Source organism: Octopus bimaculoides, chromosome 10 (assembly GCF_046866305.1).
Source record: "Octopus bimaculoides isolate indiv1 chromosome 10, ASM4686630v1, whole genome shotgun sequence".
In the NCBI taxonomy this organism is placed as follows: Eukaryota; Metazoa; Mollusca; class Cephalopoda; order Octopoda; family Octopodidae; genus Octopus; species Octopus bimaculoides.
The window spans coordinates 30,667,696-30,692,455 of NC_142937.1; the positions used below are offsets into that span (position 1 = coordinate 30,667,696).

General features: G+C 37.0%; 1 protein-coding gene across 5 annotated transcripts in view; it reads right to left on the bottom strand.

The window, feature by feature from the left end:
* The window catches only part of LOC106868205 (formin-like protein), a 175,524-nt gene that overhangs the window by 97,297 nt on the left and 53,467 nt on the right, over positions 1-24,760 (bottom strand). For all 5 annotated transcript variants that reach the window (XR_016243369.1, XM_089358488.1, XM_089358487.1 and 2 more), the window contains exon 2: positions 18,226-18,309. Coding sequence is in view for 4 of the 5 variants with exons in the window: in XM_089358488.1 (XP_089214614.1) it covers positions 18,226-18,309 (84 nt within the window). In the remaining variant the exon portion in view is untranslated. The remainder of the gene's footprint in view (positions 1-18,225; positions 18,310-24,760) is intronic.

Below are 24,760 nucleotides of genomic sequence, written 5' to 3' on the forward strand. Positions count from 1 at the left end.
CCAGAAAAAAGTATCTTTAAATTGAGTTTGAACACGGTTCATAATAAGGAGGTAGATCAAAGATAACCTATAAAGATGTGGTCACAGCTGACCTGAGAACAACAAACTGTACACAGGAAACAACAAGAGTGAGAGAGACAGAAGATTGATGGACTGTGCATCTAGGCAACCCCTGCAATTATTAGGAGGGGGTTTATTATTATTTTACTTGTTTCATCATTTGACTACAGCCACGCTGGGGCACCATCTTGAGGAATTTTTAGTCATTTCCCTATCAATAGGTCATCCAATTTCTCTACACTTTCAAAGTGTGAAATTAAAATCCCTTGACAGAAAAGCAGGTCAGTAAGGGTTAGTGACAGGAAGAGCATCTGGCTGTAAGAAAAAGCCACAATAATAAGTATTTATGTAAACCATACTGGCAAGGAAAAACAGACAAAAATGAACAAATCATACAGACAATATACACAAACATATATATACACACGTAAAAAGTACCCACTATACTCTCAGAGTGGTTGACGCTAGGAAGGGCATCCAGCTGTAGAAATTTTGCCAAATCAGATTAGAGCCTTGTGCAGCCTTCTGGCTTGCCAGCCCTCAGTCAAACCATCCAACCCAAGCCAGCATGGAAAGCAGACATTAAACAATGACAATATACATATTATATATGGGTACACCCAGAAGGGAGAGAGAACATAAGCAATAAAGTTGTGCAGAATGATGGTAAACTCCAAGCACACTGTTTCTGGATGCACCCACTTCTTAACACCAACCACTTTACAGAGTGGACTGGGTGGATTTTATCACAGCAGCAACACTGGACAAGTTGTCTTAACCTGAGGAAAACTCCTTTAGTTGCTATTCAATTTAACAACAACCATCCTGTAGCAGACTATCACCCTTTCTCCTTTAGCATCCTCTTCCTATCACTCTGGTGAGGACTAGAAGAATGAGTGGATTGAAGAGAGAAAAGTACCAGAGTGATAGAGAATGAAGATATATATATCACACACCACATGCTAATATTGTGTATTTTTATGTGAAGGAAGTTGTTATTTCATCTCAGACAGGGATGGGGACCAACATTCCAAGTAGCAGGCGAGGTAATTGTTGAAAGATTTCTCTCAGCATGAAACTAATGGTAGCCTTGTTAACCCACAAATAAAGTGTGTGTGTGCATGTGTGGGGGCTGAGAGAGAGAGAGAGAGAGAGAGAGAGAGAATGGAGATGACAGACAGTGACATGGTGGTTGTTGGTGGACTTAGTAGAGTACATGTAACATGATAGGAGGAGATACAGAGATAGAAGAGGGAATATCAAAGAGAGAGAGAGAGAGAGTAATGGGGAACAGGGAGGATGATAGAGATCAAGAAATGAGCAAGGGAAGGAGGAGAAACATGAGAACATGGTGGTGGTAGTGATGGTGGATAGCAGTGAAAATGAGTAGTGGTTTTGGTCACAGTCAATAGGAGTGGAATGGCACCAAGATGTGCCAAACTTGGCACTGACACACTGCATAAAGATGAAGCCTTTGATGGTAACACCAAAGGAACCAACAAAAACAACAAAAAAAAAGGTGACAAGAGGTTTCTGTTTCACACACACACACACAGGAGTTAGAATTTGCAAAAGTACGCACAATCAATAGAGACCAACTTCTAAGAGGAAAGCATGCAGTGGTGGTGGTGGTGGTGGTGGTGGTGGTGGTGGTTCTTGAACTAGTATCAATATAGTATTTTTAAATACACTGGCTTTGGCTGAAGTACACTGCTGCTATCAATTTACCTGAACAGCAAGAGATGATATAGACCTACAGTTAAGATGTCAGCCTTGAACAGGTATCTCTTCTCACATAAGCACACAAGAGGCCATTTTTTTTGTTGGAGAATGGTAAAGTCACAGTATATTAACAGTGTTTAATTGTATTGAGACCAAAAGGTTGGTTTTGTTTAGCTCTAAGTCAATCCTGATTAAGCAGTCTTTTGATCAAAGGCGTTCCAGTCATGACCATCACATCATTTCATAGTCTTTAAGATGGTTTTGGTGTGATATGAGGGTAATGCAGCTGTTATATCTAGCAGGTTGATCAACCACATACAGGATCTTTATTAACCCTTTAGCATTCAGATTATTCTGTCAAATGTGATGCTTATTTATTCACATTGCTTTGAATTAATCATGGATTATCTCATAGCTCTGAGATTTCGAATGACATTGTAGGGTAGGTGCAAGAGGCCAAATCTAGCTGTTTCAAATATAGAACAGGTAGAACATTTTGACCAGATGTGGCCAGTTTAAATGCTAAAGGGTTCATCACATATATATATATATATATATATATATATATATATATAAATTTAAAACCTATCAAAATTTCATGCTATGTTCCAAACTCCAGCTTAATAATGAGAGTTATTTTATTAAATTCTTCATGATTTTCAAAATTACTTGAAACAAAGGCAGTGTATTTCAGCCTGGTTAAGTCACTCAACACATACAGACCACATTCTGTACAAGAGTACACAGATCATCATTTAATGTCCGTTGTCCATGCTGGCATGGGTTGGATGGTTTGACTGTAAACTGGTAAGCCGGGGGAGGGATGGGGGCTGCACCAGGTTCCGATCTGATTTGGCAATGTTTCTACGGCTGGATGCCCTTCCTAATGCCAACCACTCCAAGAGTGTAGCGGGTGTCTTTTAAGTGACATTGGAACGGATACCAATAACCTGATGCCAGCATCAGCCACGACTACAATCTCACAGATCTACACAAGCATGGTATATCGCCAAAGGTCTTGGTCACCTGTCACTGCCTCCATAAGACCCAACGCTCAAATGGTGCTCTTTATGTGCCACCAGCACAGATGTCAGTCAGACAGCACTGGCATGAGAAATTGCAACACAGTTACCACTTGTAGCTCAACAGTACTTGGGAAAAGATCGAAACACTCACAAGCATGACAAGCTTCTTTCAGTTTCTACTAACCAAATCTAGTCACATAAGTACTGAACTAGAAACCATGTGGTTGTGAAGCAAGTTACTTAACCCTGCAACCACACCTGCACTTTGCAGTTGTTAATAAACTGCAGACCCATTGGCTGTCATTTCACTTGAAAGTTTTAGCTCAGACCAAAATAGCTTAAAACAAAATACAACATGACCATTAGCCTCTCCATTTCTATTAACATCAGAAAACTAGAGATTTTCTGTTGAGAGGCTCTTGCTGCTAATATCTTCTCCAGCTTCTACACTAAATTACTCATAATTAATAATCATAACAATCAAAATGCCAAGAGTGTGGAATTCATTCCAAGCTGCTTATTTCTCTTAAGTACAGAAATATTAAGAGAGGCAGTAGGATTAGAGTTATTTGTTTCATGTTCATAAATAAACAGTAGACAAGTGCACTCCAAATCTATCACCCATTTATGTTTTATGTGTTGGGAAGTGGTGGTGGTGGTGGTGGCGGCAGCAGTGGTAGGAGACTTGATATGATCCACAGCCAAGTGACCTGGTTAATAGTCTACTTCTGAGAAATTCAGGAGGTTCTGAGTGAGTCTTATATCTTCTATCTTCCACTTGTTTCAGTCATCAGATTGCAGCCATGCTGGAGCACCACCTTGAAGGGCTTTAGCTGAACACATCAACCCCAGTACTTATTCTATCAGTCTCTGTTGCCAAATCATTAAGTTAAGGAGGATGTAAACAAAAAAACACTGGTTATGAAGCAGTTGGCAAACACAGGTACAAAGGCACACACAAATAAATGACAAGCTTCCACACAGTTTTTATTGACCAAATTCACTCAAAAGGCTTTGGTTGGCCAGAGGCTATAATAGAAGACACTTGTCCAAGGTGTCATGTCATGGGATTGAACTAGAAACCATGTGGTTGCAAAGAGAGCTCCTTAACCATGCAGCCATGGCTATGCTTATAGAAAAAAAAATTTGGGCCTTTGATAAAATAAATATCTGACTGTCATATTAGGGATACAGTTTGGAAAGAGAAAAGTACTCAATACTTGCAATTGCGTAGCAGCTAATTAAAAGATGGTCTTTATGCCTACTTACTTCCCTCCTAATTCGTATCAATGAAACAAATATCTGTAATATACTGAGGTGCATGTAATCAACTTGGCCTCCTCCCTCAGGTGGGGCTGTAAACTCCCAAAATAGTTAAAAAGGAAAAAAAACAGGCTGTGCCGAGTCAAAATAAAATAACATTTCTATAACAAGGCAGTTATCATAGACTGTAAAAGAGTACAAATAACTATTCTGCATCTTCAGCCACAGCTAAAAGGACAAATACTAACAAAATGGTCGCCTCACTTTGCACATTGTATTACTACTACAACAGCTTCTCTGAACTCTTAGAGAGATTCTACCATCTTCATCAAACTGCACTCAGCACATTCAGATACTCTTTTACTCTTTTACTTGTTTCAGTCATTTGAATGTGGCCATGCTGGAGCACCGCCTTTAGTCAAGCAAATCGACCTCAGGACTTATTTTTTGTAAGCCTAGTACTTATTCTTTCGGTCTCTTTTGCCAAACCGCTAAGTTACGGTGAACGTAAACACACCAACACCAGTTGTCAAGTGATGTTGGGGGGACAAACACAGACACACAAATACATATATATATATATATACATATATACGATGAGCTTCTTTCAGTTTCCATCTACCAAATCCACTCACAAGGCTTTGGTCAGCCCGAGGCTATAGTAGAAGACACTTGCCCAAGGTGCCACGCAGTGGGACTGAACCGAGAACCATGTGGTTGGTAAGCAAGCTACTTACGACACAGTCACTCCTGCGCCTATGTTGAAAATTTTCAATAAAGTTTTGAGATAAGATTTATAAATCTATTTCTTTTGGTATCATAAACAGAAAATTCTGCCAGTTTTTTTTTTTCTTTTTCTTTTTTAATTTGACCGATTTCACTGAAATAATTCATTGTGGAACACACTGAGTATAAACACTGTGTTATATTAGGGTCATTACAGTGAATGACTGTAACCAAATGAAGACAACTGAAGATGGTAGAAGTTGATTGGAGTGTTTTGTTTGGGGGTTTTTATGACAAAAGGGAATGAGGTTAACACTTCTAAAAACTAAGAAACAAAACATTTTTTTAATTCAGTCTCAAACTGTAAAATAATACAAAATAAAAACAGCCATGACATGAATCCACTTCGAAAGGGATAGAATTTCAGTCAGTGAATATTTGTTTTACTCATATTCTACTCTGAAGCACTTGACATCACTTTATCAGAAGTTTTTCACAAGATTCCTGGTGTGATGACGGTGAAAGACGTGGGACTCCTTCTTACATCAGACACTGAGCAGGACTAATTGATATGCAAGAAGTTATGCTGACAGCTGAGGAGGTTAATCAGGTGAACCAACAGTCACAATATTTTTAATTACTCATCTTAGGAAACAGACATTTGCTCTCCTCACAAATCAATAGCATTATAAGTCACAACTGAAACAGTTTCAAAATTTTCATACTTTTTCTCTCTTCCAGCTTCATCTGGAGAACCATATCATCATTAGACAATAAACTTTTGACAGGCAGTGAAATTGTAGTCCCTGAGAGTAACTCCTTATTAGGGGTAGATACACTTCATCTGGCCCTACCATACATCGCACCAGAGTGGGCTCATTGCTTTGTTTCTTAGTTTACCTATTAATAATTTTAACAATATAGGCGTAGGAGTGACTGTGTGGTAAGTAGCTTGCTTACCAACCACATGGTTCCGGGTTCAGTCCCACTGCGTGGCACCTTGGGCAAGTGTCTTCTACTATAGCTTCGGGTCGATCAAAGCCTTGTGAGTGGATTTGGTAGACAGAAACTGAAAGAAGCCCATCATGTGTGTGTGTGTGTGTGTGTGTGTGTGTGTGTGTGTGTGTGTGTTTGTCCCTCCCCACACACACCACCACCACCATCTCTGGTGTGCTTATGTCCCCGTAACTTAGTGGTTCGCCAAAAGAGACCGATAGAATAAGTACTAGGCTTACAAAGAATAAGTCCTGGGGGGCAATTTGTTCGGCTAAAGGCGGTGCTCCAGCATGGCCACAGTCAATTAACTGAAACAAGTATAAGAATATAAAAGCATTGGAAAATTAAATTAAGTTAGACTACACTATTTAACTCGAGATTTAAACTACAAAATCGAAAACCTCCAACTAAGATTGATATGAACCACAGTGTGAACTTGACTAAACATTAAGTTCTATAATTTTTACAATAATAAACACACAGGGGCTTCACTGCATAATTAGCAATAATTACAGTGGAGGTTTTGAAACTAATTCTTATTAGCATTATATATTAATGTCTATTTAATCTATTATGCTTAGAGTATTTCAACAATATAGTGAATTAAAAATTCATTATATACACACAGTTTAACTGTAGCATTTAAATGTGTGTATATTTATTTGTACTGCCTTATTTGTTCACAGCAAAAAGAAAAAATTACAGTTGCTTTAGACTGCCACCATTTAACACATCCGACCCCCACCCCACATCAACATGTCACCAAAATTGCTTCCTGTTACAGTTAGCCTAGAAAAGTTAATGTATTCCACCAATCCTCAAATCTACTTAATCTCTTCTAATTTATCACAAGATATAAAACACACAGAGCACAAAAGAAATCTCTCTCTCTCTCTCTCTCTATTCATTGATAGAGTATTTCCATATAGGCCTCAAATTCACTGACTGAGGGAGTAACCACAGTGTAGGTCACGAATTCACTGTCAGACAAGGTACTTTCATCAAGCACCTTGGATTCATTGATAAAGAGGGTACTTCCATACAGGTCATTCACTGAGAAATAGATTACTTCCATATAGGTCGTAAATTCATTCTTCATACAGAGCCACTATTGATAAAGAAAAATTCAAAAGAGATTAACTAACAGATTTAGAGGAATGGCTTGTATAAGAGTACCAACGATCCTTCTCAAGACATGTTAATAATTTCAGAGAGGGAGGGTATGTGTGTGTGTAATTAGTGGAGAGAGAAGTGAGAGGGTCCAATGTAAAGAATTTCTGCCACTGATAAGTGCTACTGTAAACATCCATCAAGCGCCAATGCTGGGGAGAACAATGCTTCTAAGTGAGTCTCGGTGAATTAAGGAGACTAATTTATTAGTGGAAACAAAAAAGAAAAAAAAAAAGAAACCTGCATACAAATGGGTCTAACATGATTTTGAAGCCGAAATTCAATATAGAATTTGAAAATTATTTTAGAAGTAAATAATTTCCTGAATAAACAGAAAAGGAAGCTGAATGTTTTTAATTTTGAAGAACACAAGAGTCTCTTTAAATGGTCAAATTTATTTTGGAAGAAAGAATTCATTGAACATTAAGTGAGCTTCTATTTTATTTTTCTTCCCTTATTTTGTTTAAATCTAATGTTATGTAATGGTTTTACACTAGTTTTTATTATATGCCACTAAAGTGTTGAACAATCTGTAGCCTACAGGCCAGATGTAGGCCACATGGGCTGTGTCTGGCCCATGGTGAATTCAGAACTATGTTGGCTGAATCAACTACAGAAACCCCCCACAAGCTATCAGAAGACTGACTGAGAAAATTATAAAATACATTTTATACATCAGATCATAATACAAACTCATAGGCCCTCGTCCATTGTTAAAAGTAGTCACAGATTACATGTAAATAGTGTGTGTGTGTGTGTGTGTGTGTGTGTGTGTGCTCGTGGGTGGGTAGGTAGATAGACAGACAGACAGACAGACAGACACACAGATAGACAGACAAATCAGTTACTTCATATGAGGAATGGGGTTATGTCTGTCAATGATGATGAAATCGTCACCATACAGATAGGTGCTTTATTAGAAGTAACAAACAAGCAGGTTAATGTGCAGAAGCAAAAACAACCAACAATGCTTGAAGAAGAATCACCCCAACCCCCTACAGTCAGGGGATCTCTTACCCAGCACTACAACTCCTGCAAAATCTTCATCTAAATAAATAGCTATCTCAATACATCACACAGCACACATATTCTCCCACCTCCTGAACTACAGCTGATCCTTTTGGTCTCTTGCTAAAAGGGTCCCAATCAATTCTATAGAAGTTTCCTTTCTACCACTTTTCAAAGAGGGCATCAAGAAATCTGATGAAAGCCAAATCCTTCCTTCAATGCCTCCTCGACATCAACAAAGCTTTTGGCCATTTTTCACAAGAAAATCCCTTATGGTTTCCTGTCAGGCTACATCCTTCTCCTTTACTTGCTATCCCTTCCAAAAGGGCTCACTCCTATACAAATGACACCGTCCTTCATTCCTCCCTACTCTTGCCCACCTAAGCATCCTCCACACACACAACCTAAAGGCCTTCACTGACTTGTGATTACAGATCTCAAGACAGAGAACCAATCATGTACCCCACCCTTCTACAGCAAAAAAGAAACAGTCACTGGATATAAAGAAAACCTTGTCATAACTCACCCCTACTGCCACCCAAGTAGAACCCTCACAAGTGTTTCAAACATTGTCCTCACCATTACTAAAGATCTCTGCTGGTAAACACACATCAACATAAAGGTTTTATCTCTATGACTGACCTTCCTCTTCGGAACTAGAAATTATTTCCACCCTCAATAATAACTACAAATTCTTTACAAAGCTTCAGTGAGACCCATAATAGAGTATTGTTCTCACATCTAGGACAGTGTTGCTGTTGCAGCACACACACATATGGGAGACTGTATTCAAAGAAAAGCCACTTGACTCAAGCCCCTCATAAAACATTGTCAGTGGCTCACAAACTCACAATAGACTGGCTGGCATGAAGTCACTCCAATCTCCTTCCCATAAATATGCTGGGTCTTCTCTCTCTGCTTTGTCTACCACTACTACAGTAGCCTCTGCTCATCATATCTGGTCCATTTCATGCCACCTCTACTCAGCACCCTTACTAAATGCTCAACCCACCCAGGTTCTGCACTAACTACTACACCTAGTCCCTCTTCTCTAGAACACGACATCTCTTAAATTCCTTCTCTGTACAATTTTTTTCCTGCAGATAACTTGCGACTGTTCAAAACGAATGTTAATGGCATGAATGTCACCAGTCTTACAACGCTTGTGACGAGACACAAGCAAAGCCTTTTCTTCCAGACCAAAACTGTCTAGGCTCAAGATTTCCAGCTACTTCTGGTTCATGAAAGATATGTTGAAATAACCGTGTTCCAGAATGTAAGTGCACCAAGGAACCAGATGTGTTGAATACACAGGTATTAAAAAAGAGAAGTTTTTCTCCTATGACATACACTACAGTGACCAGCATATTTTATGTCTGAACCTGCCCAGACAGCTTAAGAATAACTATGCAGATAGTCACTCCAGATCTCGCTATACATGGGGCAAAGAACGGTTTCTCAATGAATCTGTAGTCATGTGTAAAACCAAGGGCACAGTTGATTTGGATGGTGTAAACTAACAGGAAACAATCCAAGAAAAAGTTGCAGCCTATTTGTGGATTATTTTGCTAGAAAATCCTTGCACCATTTTGCTTGAAGATTCTCACGGCAAACTGTGGTTTTACACTGAGGGCAACAGTACAACTTTTACCAAAGCTGTCAGAAGAGTAAGAAGGGTTGCATGTTCATCTTAAAACCAGAAGAAGTCTGTCAGGTGGAATATCTCTGAAGATGGCTCAGAAAATATTAGAAAATAAAGTTATTTGCTTGTCAGGCTGAAGCTGATAGCATGACAGTAACTGACTTTATGAAGTATTTGTGTTCCACTTATAGTTGTGAGACAATAAGGTATTGTATAACAGACCAAAAAGTAAAGAGTACATATCCTAGCATCAGTAGTGCATTGTGTCCATGGTTGAAACAACTGGTCCTCAATGGGAGAGTCCTCCTAGCCCTAAACAATACTGTGATGTTAATGTGCCTTCCATTAGCTTTCATAGTATTGGGTTCAATTCCCTCAGCAAGAAGAGCCACACACAGTGTTACAGTTAGAAGGAACTCAATGTTTTATCTGCTTAACACTACAGAAATCTAGAGATAAGTATCAGCTCTTTATATCCTTGTGATTTGCAAAAGGATATAAAGCTTTAGTGTTAGCCATCCTGTTGGAGTGTTAGTGACATGTTGGCCCACAATTCAGTGAATCGTGTGACTGTCATTTACAAAAAAAAGAGAGACAGGGAACTTGTTGATAGAGATGTGGCTGTAGCCTTGAACAGGTCAAGGAATCCATTGATGATGATGATGATGATGATGATGATGCAAAGGAATTTTTATTTGTGATGAGAGTAGTGTGGTGATGGTGGTGGCTGTGATAGTGGTGGAGATGGTGATGTGACAATGCAAAGGTATTGTCTGTGATGATAGTGGGAGTGGTGATGTGACATCTGGAGGGAAATGCTGTTGCCATCACTCAGCCTCAAATCAATTCTGATTCAACAGATCTAAGACAAAAGTGATTCCAGCCATGACCACCGGTTTTATCAAAGCTCAAATGTAGTGTATTTAGTGCTACATTATCCACTATGTTATACCTCTCTGAAATAGGTGTAGTTTGAGGGAGAGATATGGTTGCTATTTCCAGCAAGTCAAATGATCTTAATAGTCTGTGAACAGAAAAGTAAGAAAGATGGTGGTGTGACAAAACCAGTGGTGGTGGTGGTATGGCAGTGGTGCAACAACTGACAGGAAATGCCCCCCTCCGTGGGGAGGGGGGTGTTAATCAAGTATGGCAGCTTTGATCGTCATTCGCAACCAAAGATTAAAACACTGAAGTAGACAAAAATTTGAAACTTCCTAATTGAACATATGGCAGCTTTAACTTAATCAAATCACATTTTAATGTAGGGATGAGGGGGTAGGAGTTTACACAGGACGTGACTAGTCTTGTGATTGTTAAAGATAATGAAAGCATACATATACGTACATATATACATATATGTGGTTGAGATAATGGAAGTATACATAGACACATGCAGTCGATGGGTTACTATCATCACCTTGTGGTAGTTGTAAGCAAGGGTCACCCTCTTACAAGCAGCATCCATTTCCAATCTGCTGTTGTTGTCTTTCACCTTCTTTCCTCACATCCATTTGTTTGTCTGAGAATCCTTGTAAGAGACTCAGAACATTCTCCTATAGACCCATGTTGCAAACGTTCTCTTCAAATTTGTTCAGAGTCCATGCTTTGCAACCACAAGTGCTTATTGATCAAATTTTGCTTTCAGTTCTTCTGGAGATCAATAGAGTCAAGACTAAACAAGTACCTGTCATAACATGGAGCTCATTTAAGCAGTCTATTTCACACGTAATTTGTGACATTGTGCCATTTTCAGGAATTCATTATTGTAGATCATGGAGCATGAGAAAATCTTAAAACATAAAACCTATCATATGATTAGGATGAAATGGAGAAAAAAAAACCCAACTCCGTCTACTGAGAAGGATTGGTTACAGAGCTGAAGGACACTGAAGGAGAAATAATGGAACAATTAGTTGTTAGGGGGCCAAGGTTTCAATTTATTACCAGGAAATTGCTCAGGAAAGATAATAAAAACCCTCAATAATCTCTGTGACTTGTTCTTATTTTATCTAATTTTCAAGTTTTTATATCAATAAATGAGATAAGAGATTAAGGAAGAAAAAAAGAGAAAAAGGAAGGAGAACAATTAAGATGAGAACATTATCAAGGGGAGGGGGTGACATCATAAGAAATTGAGAACTTAACACTTAAGTGAGAAAATGACAGGAAAATACCACCACCACCACTGTTAGCAATGTCATCATCATCATCAACAACAGCTTAAAAAGAGGGAGTGAAGCTAGAGAAGAAAACACAGAGGCTAAGAAAATGGGAGAGAGAGATAAAGAGAGGAAAGGAGAGAGAAGATAAAAAAGTAAGATAGAGAGAGAGAGGGGGGATGTGAAGAGGGGAAAGAAGGTGAGAAAGAGACGGAGAGATAGAAAGAGAAGCAATAGGATTGTATCATGTAACAGGAACTTGTTTATTGATCTCAAGGAGAGAAAGGGTTTAAGAAGAACTTCTTGAGCCTTGAACTGTCAATGAACAGCATTTACACTGACTTCCACTCAACAACAACACTACAGCAAATATAATCCATGACACTGAGGCAAATAAACTGGCTCAGACGGTTGGTAAGAAGTATGAAGCCTAGAGTTTTCTAGTTCAAGTCTAGACACAGTAAATTTACCATATGAGACCAAATTGATTCAGTCTCACGTATAAATTGGGTAATTGTCAATCTCGGGTTTCACTCTTACCAAAAGTGTTACTAAGGAACTAAACATCATCATCATCATCATCACCATTATTACTATTATACAAGCTAAGTGTATCTCTTGTGCAGGATGTTGTTTAATAGAATGAAAACTGATATTTAAGCTCTGTCTACGTGACAACTAGGCTCAGAAAATTTTAAAAATAGGATAATAATAATAATAATAATAATGATGATGATGATGATGATGATGATACACGGGGAGTGGGGGAGAAATATGACAGAAGCAAAAAAATGTCCTGCTGTGTAATTCAGTTGTGCCCAAACACTCCCACCCCCTGCAACACCACCATCATTTGTGGTCAGCTTTGTATTTCATCATTTCACCCTTTCGAGAGGAAGAGGAGGAGTAAAATAAATACCAGGGTGGATCTGCCTTGCCCCAAATTTATGGCTTTATAATAATAACATTTTATACATACATACATGTGTGTGTGTGTGTATAGATAGATAGATAGATATAAACATACATATATACATATAGCCTACGAAACTAAATCCCATGGAGCCAAATCAAACTGTTTTAAAAAATAATATATGTAACTCCTACTAAATGTGTTGAATGCCTCTTTCTTTCTTTTGTCCACTCATCCTAGGTAGGTGGGTGTGCATGTGCGCATGCATGTATGTGCATGCATGCGTGTGTGCATGTGTGATGTGTGCATATGTCTGTCCCCTTTTGATGTTACTGTTATAGGGATAATAATAATGGAACACCCCTCCCTCATGATAAGTGGTATGTAATAGTTCTTACGAATACTGTGAAATCGGAGGTCAAGAAGTCAGTCGCAGACAGTCATGTCTCACTTGTCTAACTAACTATGCTGCTATACTGCAGTGGACACTATAACAATCTGACATTGGATTACAACAGTTACACAATCTTATAATGGTGTCATTGATTTCTAATCTTCTGTGAAAAATATTTTTGACCATGGGAAAATATTACCTTACATAGAAACAGGTGAGGGTTGGTGACAGGAAAGGCATCCAGCTGAAGAAAATTTACCTCAATGAATTCCATCTGATCCATTGGAAGCATAGGCATCAGAACAATAATCTAAACCTCTAACCTTACTTTGCCAAAAGTTGTTTTTAAGCAATTGATCAGAACTCCCTTTACATAAATGGGCCACAATAACATCTCTTATTACTGAAAGCATTAGTATGAGCTGGATCCCTGCAGTTTCACAATCTTTGACTTAGATGAATAATCATCTAAGACACTGAGGCGCTATAAACATCTTTAATGGACAAAAAAAAAACTACTAGAGTCATAAGAGCCAACAGCTAGAGTTCCTATCATCTTTATAATTATTGTTATGTTCATCAGGTCTTCAATTATTATTAATTACAGGGCAAAACAATTAACCCATTGGATAAAAATGCTTAGCAGGATTTCTTTTGGCTCTACATTCTTAGTTCAAATCCTGCCAAGGCCAATGTAGGAGGGTATATCAGCCGAAATGTTGTGTGAACAACAAACAAGATGAGGACAAATATCTGTCAAGTGTAAATAATGTAAATAATTCCTCATCTCTTAAATATAGAACTGTCAATGTAGGAGTCAAACACTGGGGGTTGATGAAATTAACTAGCTTCCTCCCCCAAAATTGTGCCTATAATAGAAAGGATTATTAAGGCTGTGAGCTGACACAAGCATTAGCACACCAAATAAAATGTTTAGCAGTATTTCATCCATTTTCATATTCTGAGTCCAAATCTCAGGTTGATGAAATAAGTACCAGTTACACACTGGGGGTGATGTAATCAACTAACCTCTTTCTGCAAAAATTTTCAAGGCATTATGCCCAGAGTAGAAATAATTATTATTATTAAGGTGACAAGCTGGCAGAATCGTTAGCATGCCATACAGAATGGCTAGCAACAGTCCATCCGTCCTTTACATTCTGAGTTCAAATTCTGCCATAGTCCACTTTGTGTTTTAATCCTTTTGGGGGTCAATACAATGAGTACCAGTCAAGCACTGGGGTCGATGTAATCAACTATTCCCCCCACCACATAATTTCAGACTTTGTGCCTATAGTAGAAAGGATTATTATTATTATTATTATTAGTAGTAGTAGTAGTAGTAGTAGTAGTAGTAGTAGTAGTAGTAGTAGTAGTAGTAGTAGTAGTAGTAGTAGTAGTAGTAGTAGTAGTAGTAGTAGTAGTAGTAGTAATAGTAGTAGTAGTAGTAATAGTAGTAGTAGTAGTAATAGTAGTAGTAGTAGTAGTAGTAATAGTAGTAGTAGTAGTAATAGTAGTAGTAGTAGTAATAGTAGTAGTAGTAGTAGTAGTAGCAGCAGCAGTAGTAGCAAGGCAGTGAACTGTCGAAATGCTTAGCAGTATTTCGTCTGTTGCTACATTCTGAGTTCAAATTTCACTGAGGTGGACTTTGCCTTTCATCCTTTCAGGGTCGATTAAATAAGTACCAGTTATGCACTGGGGTCGCTGTAATCAACTTAATCCCTTCCCCAGATTTCAAGCTTTGTGCTTAGGTTAGAAAGGATCATCATCATTATTATGATGATGATGATGATGATGATGAAGGGGTCAACTTACCTCCCCTTCCTCAAAATTGTTGGCCTTGTACCAAAATTAGAAAGAATTATTACTATTATTATTACCCTATTTCTAAGCAACTAACCACAATTTTAAAATTGTCAAACCCATTGAAACAGATAATCAGAAAAACCATTAAAAAGGTAAAGAAATCTGAGCCCTTTACAATAAGGTATACATTACCGACCAGGCTTCAAATTCTCGTCTATATTTGGTTACCACCAGAAGCTCCTAGTTTAGTTACGTGTTTGGTAAGTAAACCAAGTTTATAATTGGTGACATGGGTCTAACTATATTCTACATTCCTCCTCAACATTCTGCAATAATAAAAGGCAGCAGAGTCTACTGCTTTAAGCTGCACAGGCAATATTAAGATGCAGAGTCAATAACCAGCCTCTGTAAGCCCCAACTTCTAAATAACTTTCAAATAATGCAGTTAAGGAGAATAGAAAAAAAAAAAAAAGGCTGTAATTTATTTTTACTTATGAAAAATATTTCGCAACATGATGAGAAGCACAGCTTTCAGAACCTCAATGCAAGAACAGTAATACCCAGGATGGGTGGAATGGTTGCAGCATGGCCATGGCAAGGCAACATTGAAGATGGGACAGGTTGATGTAAAATGATACAGAGATGTTCAAAAATGATTCCTCAAAATAGAATTTCAACACTGATACATATAGTGTATACACACACCATATATATATGATGATTGATATATATATATATATATATATATATATATATATATATATATAGATAGATATATATATATCATCAGCGTTTAACGTCCGTTTTCCATACTGGCATGGGTTGGACAGTTTGATTGAAGTCTGGAAAGCCAGCAGCATACCTGTAAGGTTCAAAGGTCATAATATAAGTGAGAATTTAGAACCAACACTGAAATTCATGATGTTTCATCTATGAATACGTCTATGTAAAAAATGTCATGTATGAGCATACGAAACCTCACAACTTTCAGGGCTGGTTCTAAATTCCATAGAAAATCTGTAGAGATAACTCTGAAAAGTGGTATATATAGTCTTGTTTGTCTGTTGACAGGATCAGCAATAAGAGGCACTAATTAAGTGAGATTAAAATATAATTTAATGAAAACAGGAGTTCATTGAATTTTATGCACAGAGACAAAGTTTTAATGTTGGGTGCCTTTGCAGAAGCACTTTTAGTCTTTTTTAGGCTGTCCTTGTTCATTCAATTCACTATGACTGAATAAGGTCAATACAGTTGATGTGTAACTTATATTGGAAAGAAGTTAGTGGAGAATATTGACAAAAAGAATAGAGAAACAAAGAGGAACAGAGAGAGAAAAGGGACTTCTAAACAGCTGATGTTTTGATAGAAAGGATTAAGAAAGGAGCTTCATTTTGTGTTTCACAGATGAGACACAGAAAAGATGGTAGCAGGAGGCTACTACATCACATGGAAACTATAAAGCTGCTGTAGAATAGAGCCACAGATTGATTGGGTTCTTATGGCTCAGAAGTGTTGGTGATTAGGGTCCAGCTTATCAGTGAATAGTTATTTCTGATGCAATCTAGAATGCATAAATATAGGAAAAGTGCATTGTACCAGGTGTAGGAATGATATTCTAGTACAGGGTAAATGTACAGAGGTAAATGCCATAGCAAATGTGGTAAGCTTTCAGCATGGCAGGTTCAGTTCCTTATTACACTAATATATTCTTGGTAAACGCATGAAATTCACAGCTCATATGTTCTCTCCTTGAAGTTGTTATAGCTGAACACATGTTAAAGGATATCTCAGATCACAAAAAGCCCCACTTTCTATTTATTTACGATGATGTTATATCCAGATAAAATCTTACTCTGAACACTGTAAGCATGATTGCTTTTCAGCTGAAATAAAGCAAGCGGGTAAGCTGATACAGAGTTAGCAATTGTATAGGGTCAGAGGTCAGGGAAACAATGCTGCTAGAAACGCAAGATAGAATGCAAATTTCATTTACAATGGAGACAAACCCAGTCATTAAGAACTAATTAGAGAGGGTGGTCACCATGAAATTCATTTTTTATGGTGGGGACCAGAGGTGGGGGCTTAACAACAGTTAAAAGATAAACTATATGCATATTTGAAGTAGACTCCACTGGTGACACAGATAGCCACACTCCACTGAGTGTGAGCTGCTGCTATCAATGAATGAAACATTTATGAGATGAAACAACAGGCAAGAGGATGAAAAAAAAATGAGTGAGTAGAATAGATCTAATCTAGCTAAAGCCAGTGGGTTTTTGAAAATGTCTCGCTAAATGCCATCTATGAAACATAATTAGCATTTGTACTATATAAATATTAAACAGGCTCAAAGGAGAAAAAAAAAAAAAAGAAAAAAGGAAGAAACATAGGTAGTGGAAAAGTAAAACATACTTTTTTTCTTTCATGAAGATTTTATATGAAATAATTCCTTTGTAAATTGAACCCTAAATACTTTGAGTATGTACAAAGGTGATGACAAAAATGGGATTTCATTAGCAGACTGTACCATCTGACACACAAGCTTACTGTTGTTAAGTGCAGAGCCATCAAGTCTGGTTTCGCTCAGGAAATTATTTTAACCCTTTCACTACCATATTTCTATTGAAATACATAACTATTTTCTCAATTAACTTTGAAAATAATGAAGAATAAGAGACCACATGTGGAACCCTTTCGTAGACTAGCTCAGTTGTCGCTGCCCCACTCATGTGAAGTGCACAGGCTAAGGGGTGAAACGCTAGTGACCCTGATTTATCTGCTGACAACAGGGAAGGGTTTCCAACCTTGCGGTGGATTTAGAAGAGTTCGTGAAACCTGTGAGTGGCTCCTGCATTTTCTGCATGGGGCAAAACATCTCTAGTGTTTATTTCACCAAATTTAGTGAAACAATCTTGAAATTATTAAAACTGGGGTTTGGAACATAAATGAACTAAAAATTTTAATGGACAGTTTTAATTTAACCCTTTAGCATTCAGATTACTCTGTCATACGTAATGCATATTTATTCACATTGCTTTGAATTAATTATGGAATTACTTTGTAGCTTTGGGATTTTGATGTGACTATTTTTAGTATGGCATTAAAGGCTAGGTGTGAAAGGCTGGATCTGACCAGTTGGAACATAAAATGTCTATCATAGAAGCAGGAACAGTCAGAAACAGGTTGATGCCAAAAGGGTTAAAAGCTCTATCCACCAAACATTTCATTTTGCCAAAATATAATCACAACTAATTTCTGTTATTTTCATCATAAAATAGCAATAAAAAAAAGGGAATAAACAATGATAAAAACAAACATATATGACTTGAAGAAATTACCTGATCACAGATAAGGTCCCATTTTTTCTCATCGTCGTAACCTTTGAGTACTTTGGCTTTGTCAGGAGGTAGATCCATCGAAGCCTGAAAGAAAAAAAAAATTGCTTAAAAAAACAACAAACAATATTGGAAAATAATAATTGATGTATTTTAAAGGATTTTTGTAATAATGTGGCAATTTTGTATTGTAGCCAGCTAAAGTAACATAATTGTTTTATTAACACCATTAGAGAGAAGACATATATTGAGATTAAATCTAAGAATGATAAAACTTCAAACAGGTGAAAAGATGTATTCTTCATGCAGTGCCAGTTAGATATTACCATTTACCAAGTTACAGGAATTCAGCATCATGAGACCAGTCTCAGGAGTGTGTGTGTGTGTGTGTGTGTGTGTGTATATATATATATATATATATGAGGCCACGTAAAAAGCTCTGGTGATGGTACCACATAAAAAGCACCCTGTACACTCTCTAAAGTGGTTGGTGTTAGGAAGGGCATCCAGCCATAGAAACCACAGAAAAACAGGCAATGACCTGCTAGAAAGAGCACACAAATTTCTCTTGAATGACATCCACCCTACAGAGTTAAAAATAACACATTTGGATTTGTGGTCTTCAGTGATTTTATAAAGAAAATATGAAGTGAGCAGAGTTGTCATGTCTTTGACCGTAGATATGCTCAATCAGAGCTGACTTAGAGCTAAACAAAAGCAATGACCCCCTCCACTCATAGAATGATAAATCATAACACAGAACCCCAGAATGATTTTGTTAACAACTCATCTCTTAGTCGACTAACAAAGATCTCTATTTCAACCTGTCATCATATCTCCTACAGTAGTTCCCTTAAAACCAAAAGAATAAAAGTTAACACCTCTAACAATTCCTTTAACAAAAGGTAATAGCAACACCTTTACTCAACCCCTTAATAAAAGGTAGCTAATACAAATTTGGGTGAAGGAGTTGTTGCCCCAAAATAGTTTTAGCAGTCTATGCAGACACCTACCTTCTCTGCATGTTACTAGTTTTGTTTACAGACTAAATATTTATCATGCAGCGACTAATGGTATTTAGAAGAGTAACAGCAGTGAGTGGCTGCAAAGGAAAAATCTTGTGCAAAGGTGCACAATCTTAGCAGAAGACAAAGTAACGTAAGCTGGTGTAATCTGATGTAAATAGATCTTAGTAATTAAAGAGTTGGCATCAGTCAATATTTTTAAAAGGATTAGTTTTTATTTTCAGTTTTTGGATGGGGAGGTCCTCATAGCTCATGGCAAACAAAAATCAAATTCTTTTGATTCTATTCAAACCTTGAATTGATACTCCACCATAGAACCAAATTTTTCTAGTTTTGAAATATCAATAACAAATTCATTATATATCTAAGAAAGTAAGTAATGGAACAGGTAAAACATGGACTACAACCGTTTCATAGCAATGCTAGTTATATAGGTTGTAACATACACAGAACCAGGTGAGTTAATCTTTAAGACCAAGTTACCTAGAAGTTGTTTACATTGTTGTGTGAATTATCAAATTAGCCAAACTATGTCAACAAACTCATTTCATCATATAATGTCCACCTTTTGTCATCTATACTAGCTACATACAGGTTCTCATTTTTCTCGTGTGTGTGTAGTAGTAGTAGTAGTAGTAGTAGTAGTAGTAGTGCTCATAACACTTAGAATAAAATTGATTTTATTTAAAAATATACTCTTCTTGTCGCCAATTGGTTTGCAATATTTTTTTAAATATTATTTTGTATATAGTTTAATAATTAAATGAGATTGTGTATATTAATAATTTATTTTTGCAACAGATAACGAATTTAACACAATTTAAAAAATTATAGGACGGGACGTGTGCAAAATCATTTATAACATTTTGTTTAATAACTATTTTTGTTTAAAAATTGATTTAAAATGATACAGAAACTATTAGAAATAAAAAAATATCAAATATATTACTATTAATAAAACCTTACACGTATCAATACTATTGACATTTTTTCTTGTGATTTTAATTAGTATATAAAAACAGAGAGCAGCGTTGACCTAAGAAAAAAAACTGTAAAAGCTCACATGTCTGGCAATGGATAGAGGAAGATTTCTAAATGATTTTCTGTCAAAATACTAACTATGCAATCAATTGTTAAGAAATATCAAACCTTTGGTTGTGTGACAAATAGAGAAAGGATCAGAAGAAAACGAAAGTTGTGAGATGAACTCATGCAAACGCTGGTGAGATGAATAGAGTGTAGAGTAAGGGCAACTGCAAAAAAGGTCAGCAAGCAGTTTGGGCAGCTGGGCGTAAACATTTCATCATCAAATGCAGGGAGGACATTGTGGACATTTGGCTCTGCACGGGCCAAAGCAAGAAGAAGAAAAAAACCCTGCTGAAGCCCAGCTACATTAAGGCTCAACTAAACTATGCAAAAAAGCGTGTTAAAGAAAGCTGCTCAGTTTTGCTGAAAGGCACTGAGGTCTGATGAGATCAGAATTGAACTTTGGGGCCATATCAAAAACAGAAATCTGGGCAAACTTTTCAACCCCAAAACGCCATTTCTACTGTGAAGCATGGTGGTGGAAACAATGTTTTTCAGCAACCAGCCCAGGATGAGTAGTTGCTTCAAAGACCAGATGAAAAAAAAAAATAGGATTATGTCAAAATATTAGATGAAAATCTTCAAGTGCCAGCAGAAGAGTTGACACTTGGAAACAATTGGATCTTTCAACAAGATATTGATGCAAAGCATATGTTGAAATTAGTGATTGCATGGCTCAGTGAAAATGATATTAATATTTTGCAATGGCCATCTCAATCAGCAGACTTGAATCCAAATGAAAACCTTTAGTACCACTTCAAAGTTCAGATTCAGAAAAGATGCAAAAAAATTTGAACATTTTAGAGACGACTGCCAATGACGAATGGGAAAATTGATAAAAGAAAATTGTGTTAAGTTAGTCTTCTAGTTATACAAAAAGATCAAATATGATTATTAATAATAAAAGCTTCACAATTAGCTATTAAACAAAATGTTAACGAATAATTTTGCACACACGTCATCCTATAATTCTGTGAATTTTGATTGTTATCCATGGTAAAAATAAATTAATAATTAAATGAAACTGTGTATATTAATAAAGTATAAATAATATACAAAAGATATTACAAACCAATTAGTGATAAGAGGAACATTTTAAAAAAATCAATTTTATTCTAGACATTATGAATACTTATGAACACCGCTGTGTGCATGTGTGCACCATGTGTGTATGTATGTATGTATGTATGTATGTATGTATGTATATATATATATATATATATATATAAAGAGAGAGAGAGAGAGGGAGGGAGAGAGAGAGGGAGGGAGAGAGAGGGGGGGAGAGATTCTCTAGTACAGTGGTAAGTATGCTCTCCCTCTGACATGCAGAAAACTAGAGGCTCACAGTTTTATAGGCACACACATGGCTGTAGTAATTAAGAAGTTTGCTTTGCAACCAGGTGTATTCAGATTCTATTGCAGTGCACAACATTTTGGGTAAATACCTTCTACTATATTCCCAGGCCAAGCAATGCTATGTTTGGGAAGTTGATGGACAGAATATGTGCATGCATCAATGTTTATATATTCCAAGTTGTTGCCTCCAGAGCAATGCTGTGTTGATATCAACATCCATTGTGGAGGTTGTGACTGATTTCTTTGCACTTTCAAAGACATGTGAAATAGAGATATCCCTTACTTGGTAAGGGTTGGTGACAGGAAGAGCATCATCTAAATCCATGCAACCACAGAAAAAAACCAATGTTAAACAAACAAGTATAATATATGTATTTAAGGTGGCGAGCTGGCAGAAACATTAGCACACCGGGTGAAATGTTTAGCGGTATTTCATCTGCCTTTATGTTCTGAGTTCAAATTCCACCGAGGTCGACTTAGCCTTTCATCCTTTTGGGGTCGATAAATTAAGTACTAGTTGCATACTGAGGTTGATCTAATCGACTGCAACCCCCCACACCCCAAAAAAATTTTCAGGCCTTGTGCCTAGAGTAGAAAAGAATATATGTAGGAGTGGGGGACTCAAGTACAAGACTGCTCTGCTAAGGGAAGTAGTAACTACAGAGTTGCTGAACAGAACAGGATGGTAAGGATTCAAAGAAAACGTGATTTACCCCATCCCCCAAAGTTGCTGGCCTTGTGTCAAAATTGGAAACTAGTTTTTATTGTATTGTAATAATGTATTGGAGTTTAATAAAGGTGTTAATTATAGAGCCTTTAAACATTGTAGATGGGTTTTATGACATTCATACACTGTAGAAATAAATGTGTGCACACATTCATGAATGTTGGTATCCCACATTATGACCAGTCACTCTGTGCATTTGAAGACCTCTGGAATAAAAATCCCTTATTTGAAAACAAGTCAGAGTTGCTGACAGAAGCATCCAACCATGGACATCCTGTCTCAAATAACTCCCTGTCGAAACCTACACTTGTATGGACAAACAGACATTAAACAATGAATGAATATATGATGGCTGTCATGTCTCAAAACTACAGACATCATACATGTGGTTAATTCAATAAATAACAGTCCAATCACTCCATTTTTTTTCTAACCAATTCCAGAGGAATTAAAAGACTCAGCTGGCATGTGAGGGATTTCAATGACACAATCATAGATATGATGCCTGCTAATAACAAATCCATGTCCTGACATTACAGCCTAACAACCAGCACGATGACACAAATATTGCAAATAAAAAAAAGCAATTTGAAAAAAAAAAATCAATACTAAAGTCAACTCTTCTGCAATAAAATATGCCTAGAATACTTTTAAGCTTTAAGGAACTAGCTTTAGTGAAATCAATATGCGTATTCCAACAAGATGTCAAAGGAGAAAGTTCTCTAAGAAATTTCATAGGCAAACCAAGACATCATCACACAGCAACAGGTGCGAAACTACTAAGATGTCTCGACAACCAACTGATGAGAAAATCAGCTGCGAATGTTCCTTCTTTCACATTTTTGTCTCCTTTTACTGTTCGTTATGTTTTCGTCCATTTTTCGTCTATTTTTCCCTTTTCTGTCTAACCTTTGAAAAAAAAATATATATATATATATATATATATATATATATATATATTTGTATGAAATCCAATGAAGCAAACTCTGGATTTACCTATCGAGTGAAGTACGATATAATTGTTCATCTCAATTCTGTAAGTTCCCTATCATTCATTGTGGTTAGCCAGATCTGGATTGTATCAGAGTACTAATAGGGTACCTTCTTGTATTCTAAATCCCTATTCTTTTATGTTATACATGTGCGTGTGTGGATCTGTGTGTTACCAAACTTACACAACCCCAATATATTCAAAAATTATTATTTTTAAATCTCACAACATGAGATATTCAGCAACAGATTGTGTCGTATAGCCAGCTAGAGATGATGTCTCCTAGGGCTAAATTACAGCAACATTAGTCCTAAACCAGGGCTGCCATGTTATGTTGGCAAACAATCTTTACCCAATATATCCATCTATCTTCTCTGCCCACTGTTCCTGGGGACAGAACCCTCAGGCACTGCCTCCATAACATTCCATCAGAAGCAACCATCATCAGTTTCTGGCTGGATTAAGTTTGACCAATTGAGACTATGGATATTATCAAACCTTCTCATTCTTCATCCATCTAGTAGTTTAACTGTCAGTCAGCTCAGTTTAGTGAGTCTATCTTGCAACTCTTTTCCACACATTCTGTCTGTACAAACAAAGCTGTGACTTTTCAAAGCAGAGAAGTAGCAGCCCAACCTGAAGCAACACCCTGGTCTCTGAGTTACTTTGTCACAATATATTGTTAGGCAGTAATCAATGAAAGCCAAAAGCTCTCCACCATGTCCCCATGGTAGATTATAACAATATCAAACTACACCCTAATATATAGTTGGTCCCACGTAAAAAAAGCACTGGTGATGGATGGTGCCACATAAAAGGCACTGGTGATGGTGCCATGTTTGAAAAGCACTAATGCTGGTGGTGATAAAAAGCACTAATGATAGTGCCACATAAGTACTCGGTACATTCTGTAATGTGGTTGGCATTAAGTAAGGCATCCAGCTGTAAAAACCATGCCAAAACAGACTGGTGTGACTCCCGACCTTGCCAGCTCCTGTCAAATCCTCCATCCCATGTCAGTATGGAAAACAGATGTTAAAGGATGAAGATGAATAAAAGATGGTAAATACACCCTCAACAACAATTACCATGATGCTGCTAATTTTTTCCTTTTTTTTTTTTTCTTTTTTAATTAAATTTCAAATTAAAGTTTTTAAAAGGAAGTTGTGAAACCCATACATTTGCAAATGGCACAACAGAATATAGCAAAGTAAATTAAGGAATTTCTGGCAGGAATTGAGAAAGTATTTTCTGAGACAATTGAGCTATTGAGCTATTGCAGCTTCAAATATGTTCTCAAGTGATAACATGGGAATTTGTAGTGTTTATGCCCTTACTAATATGAAGACATTC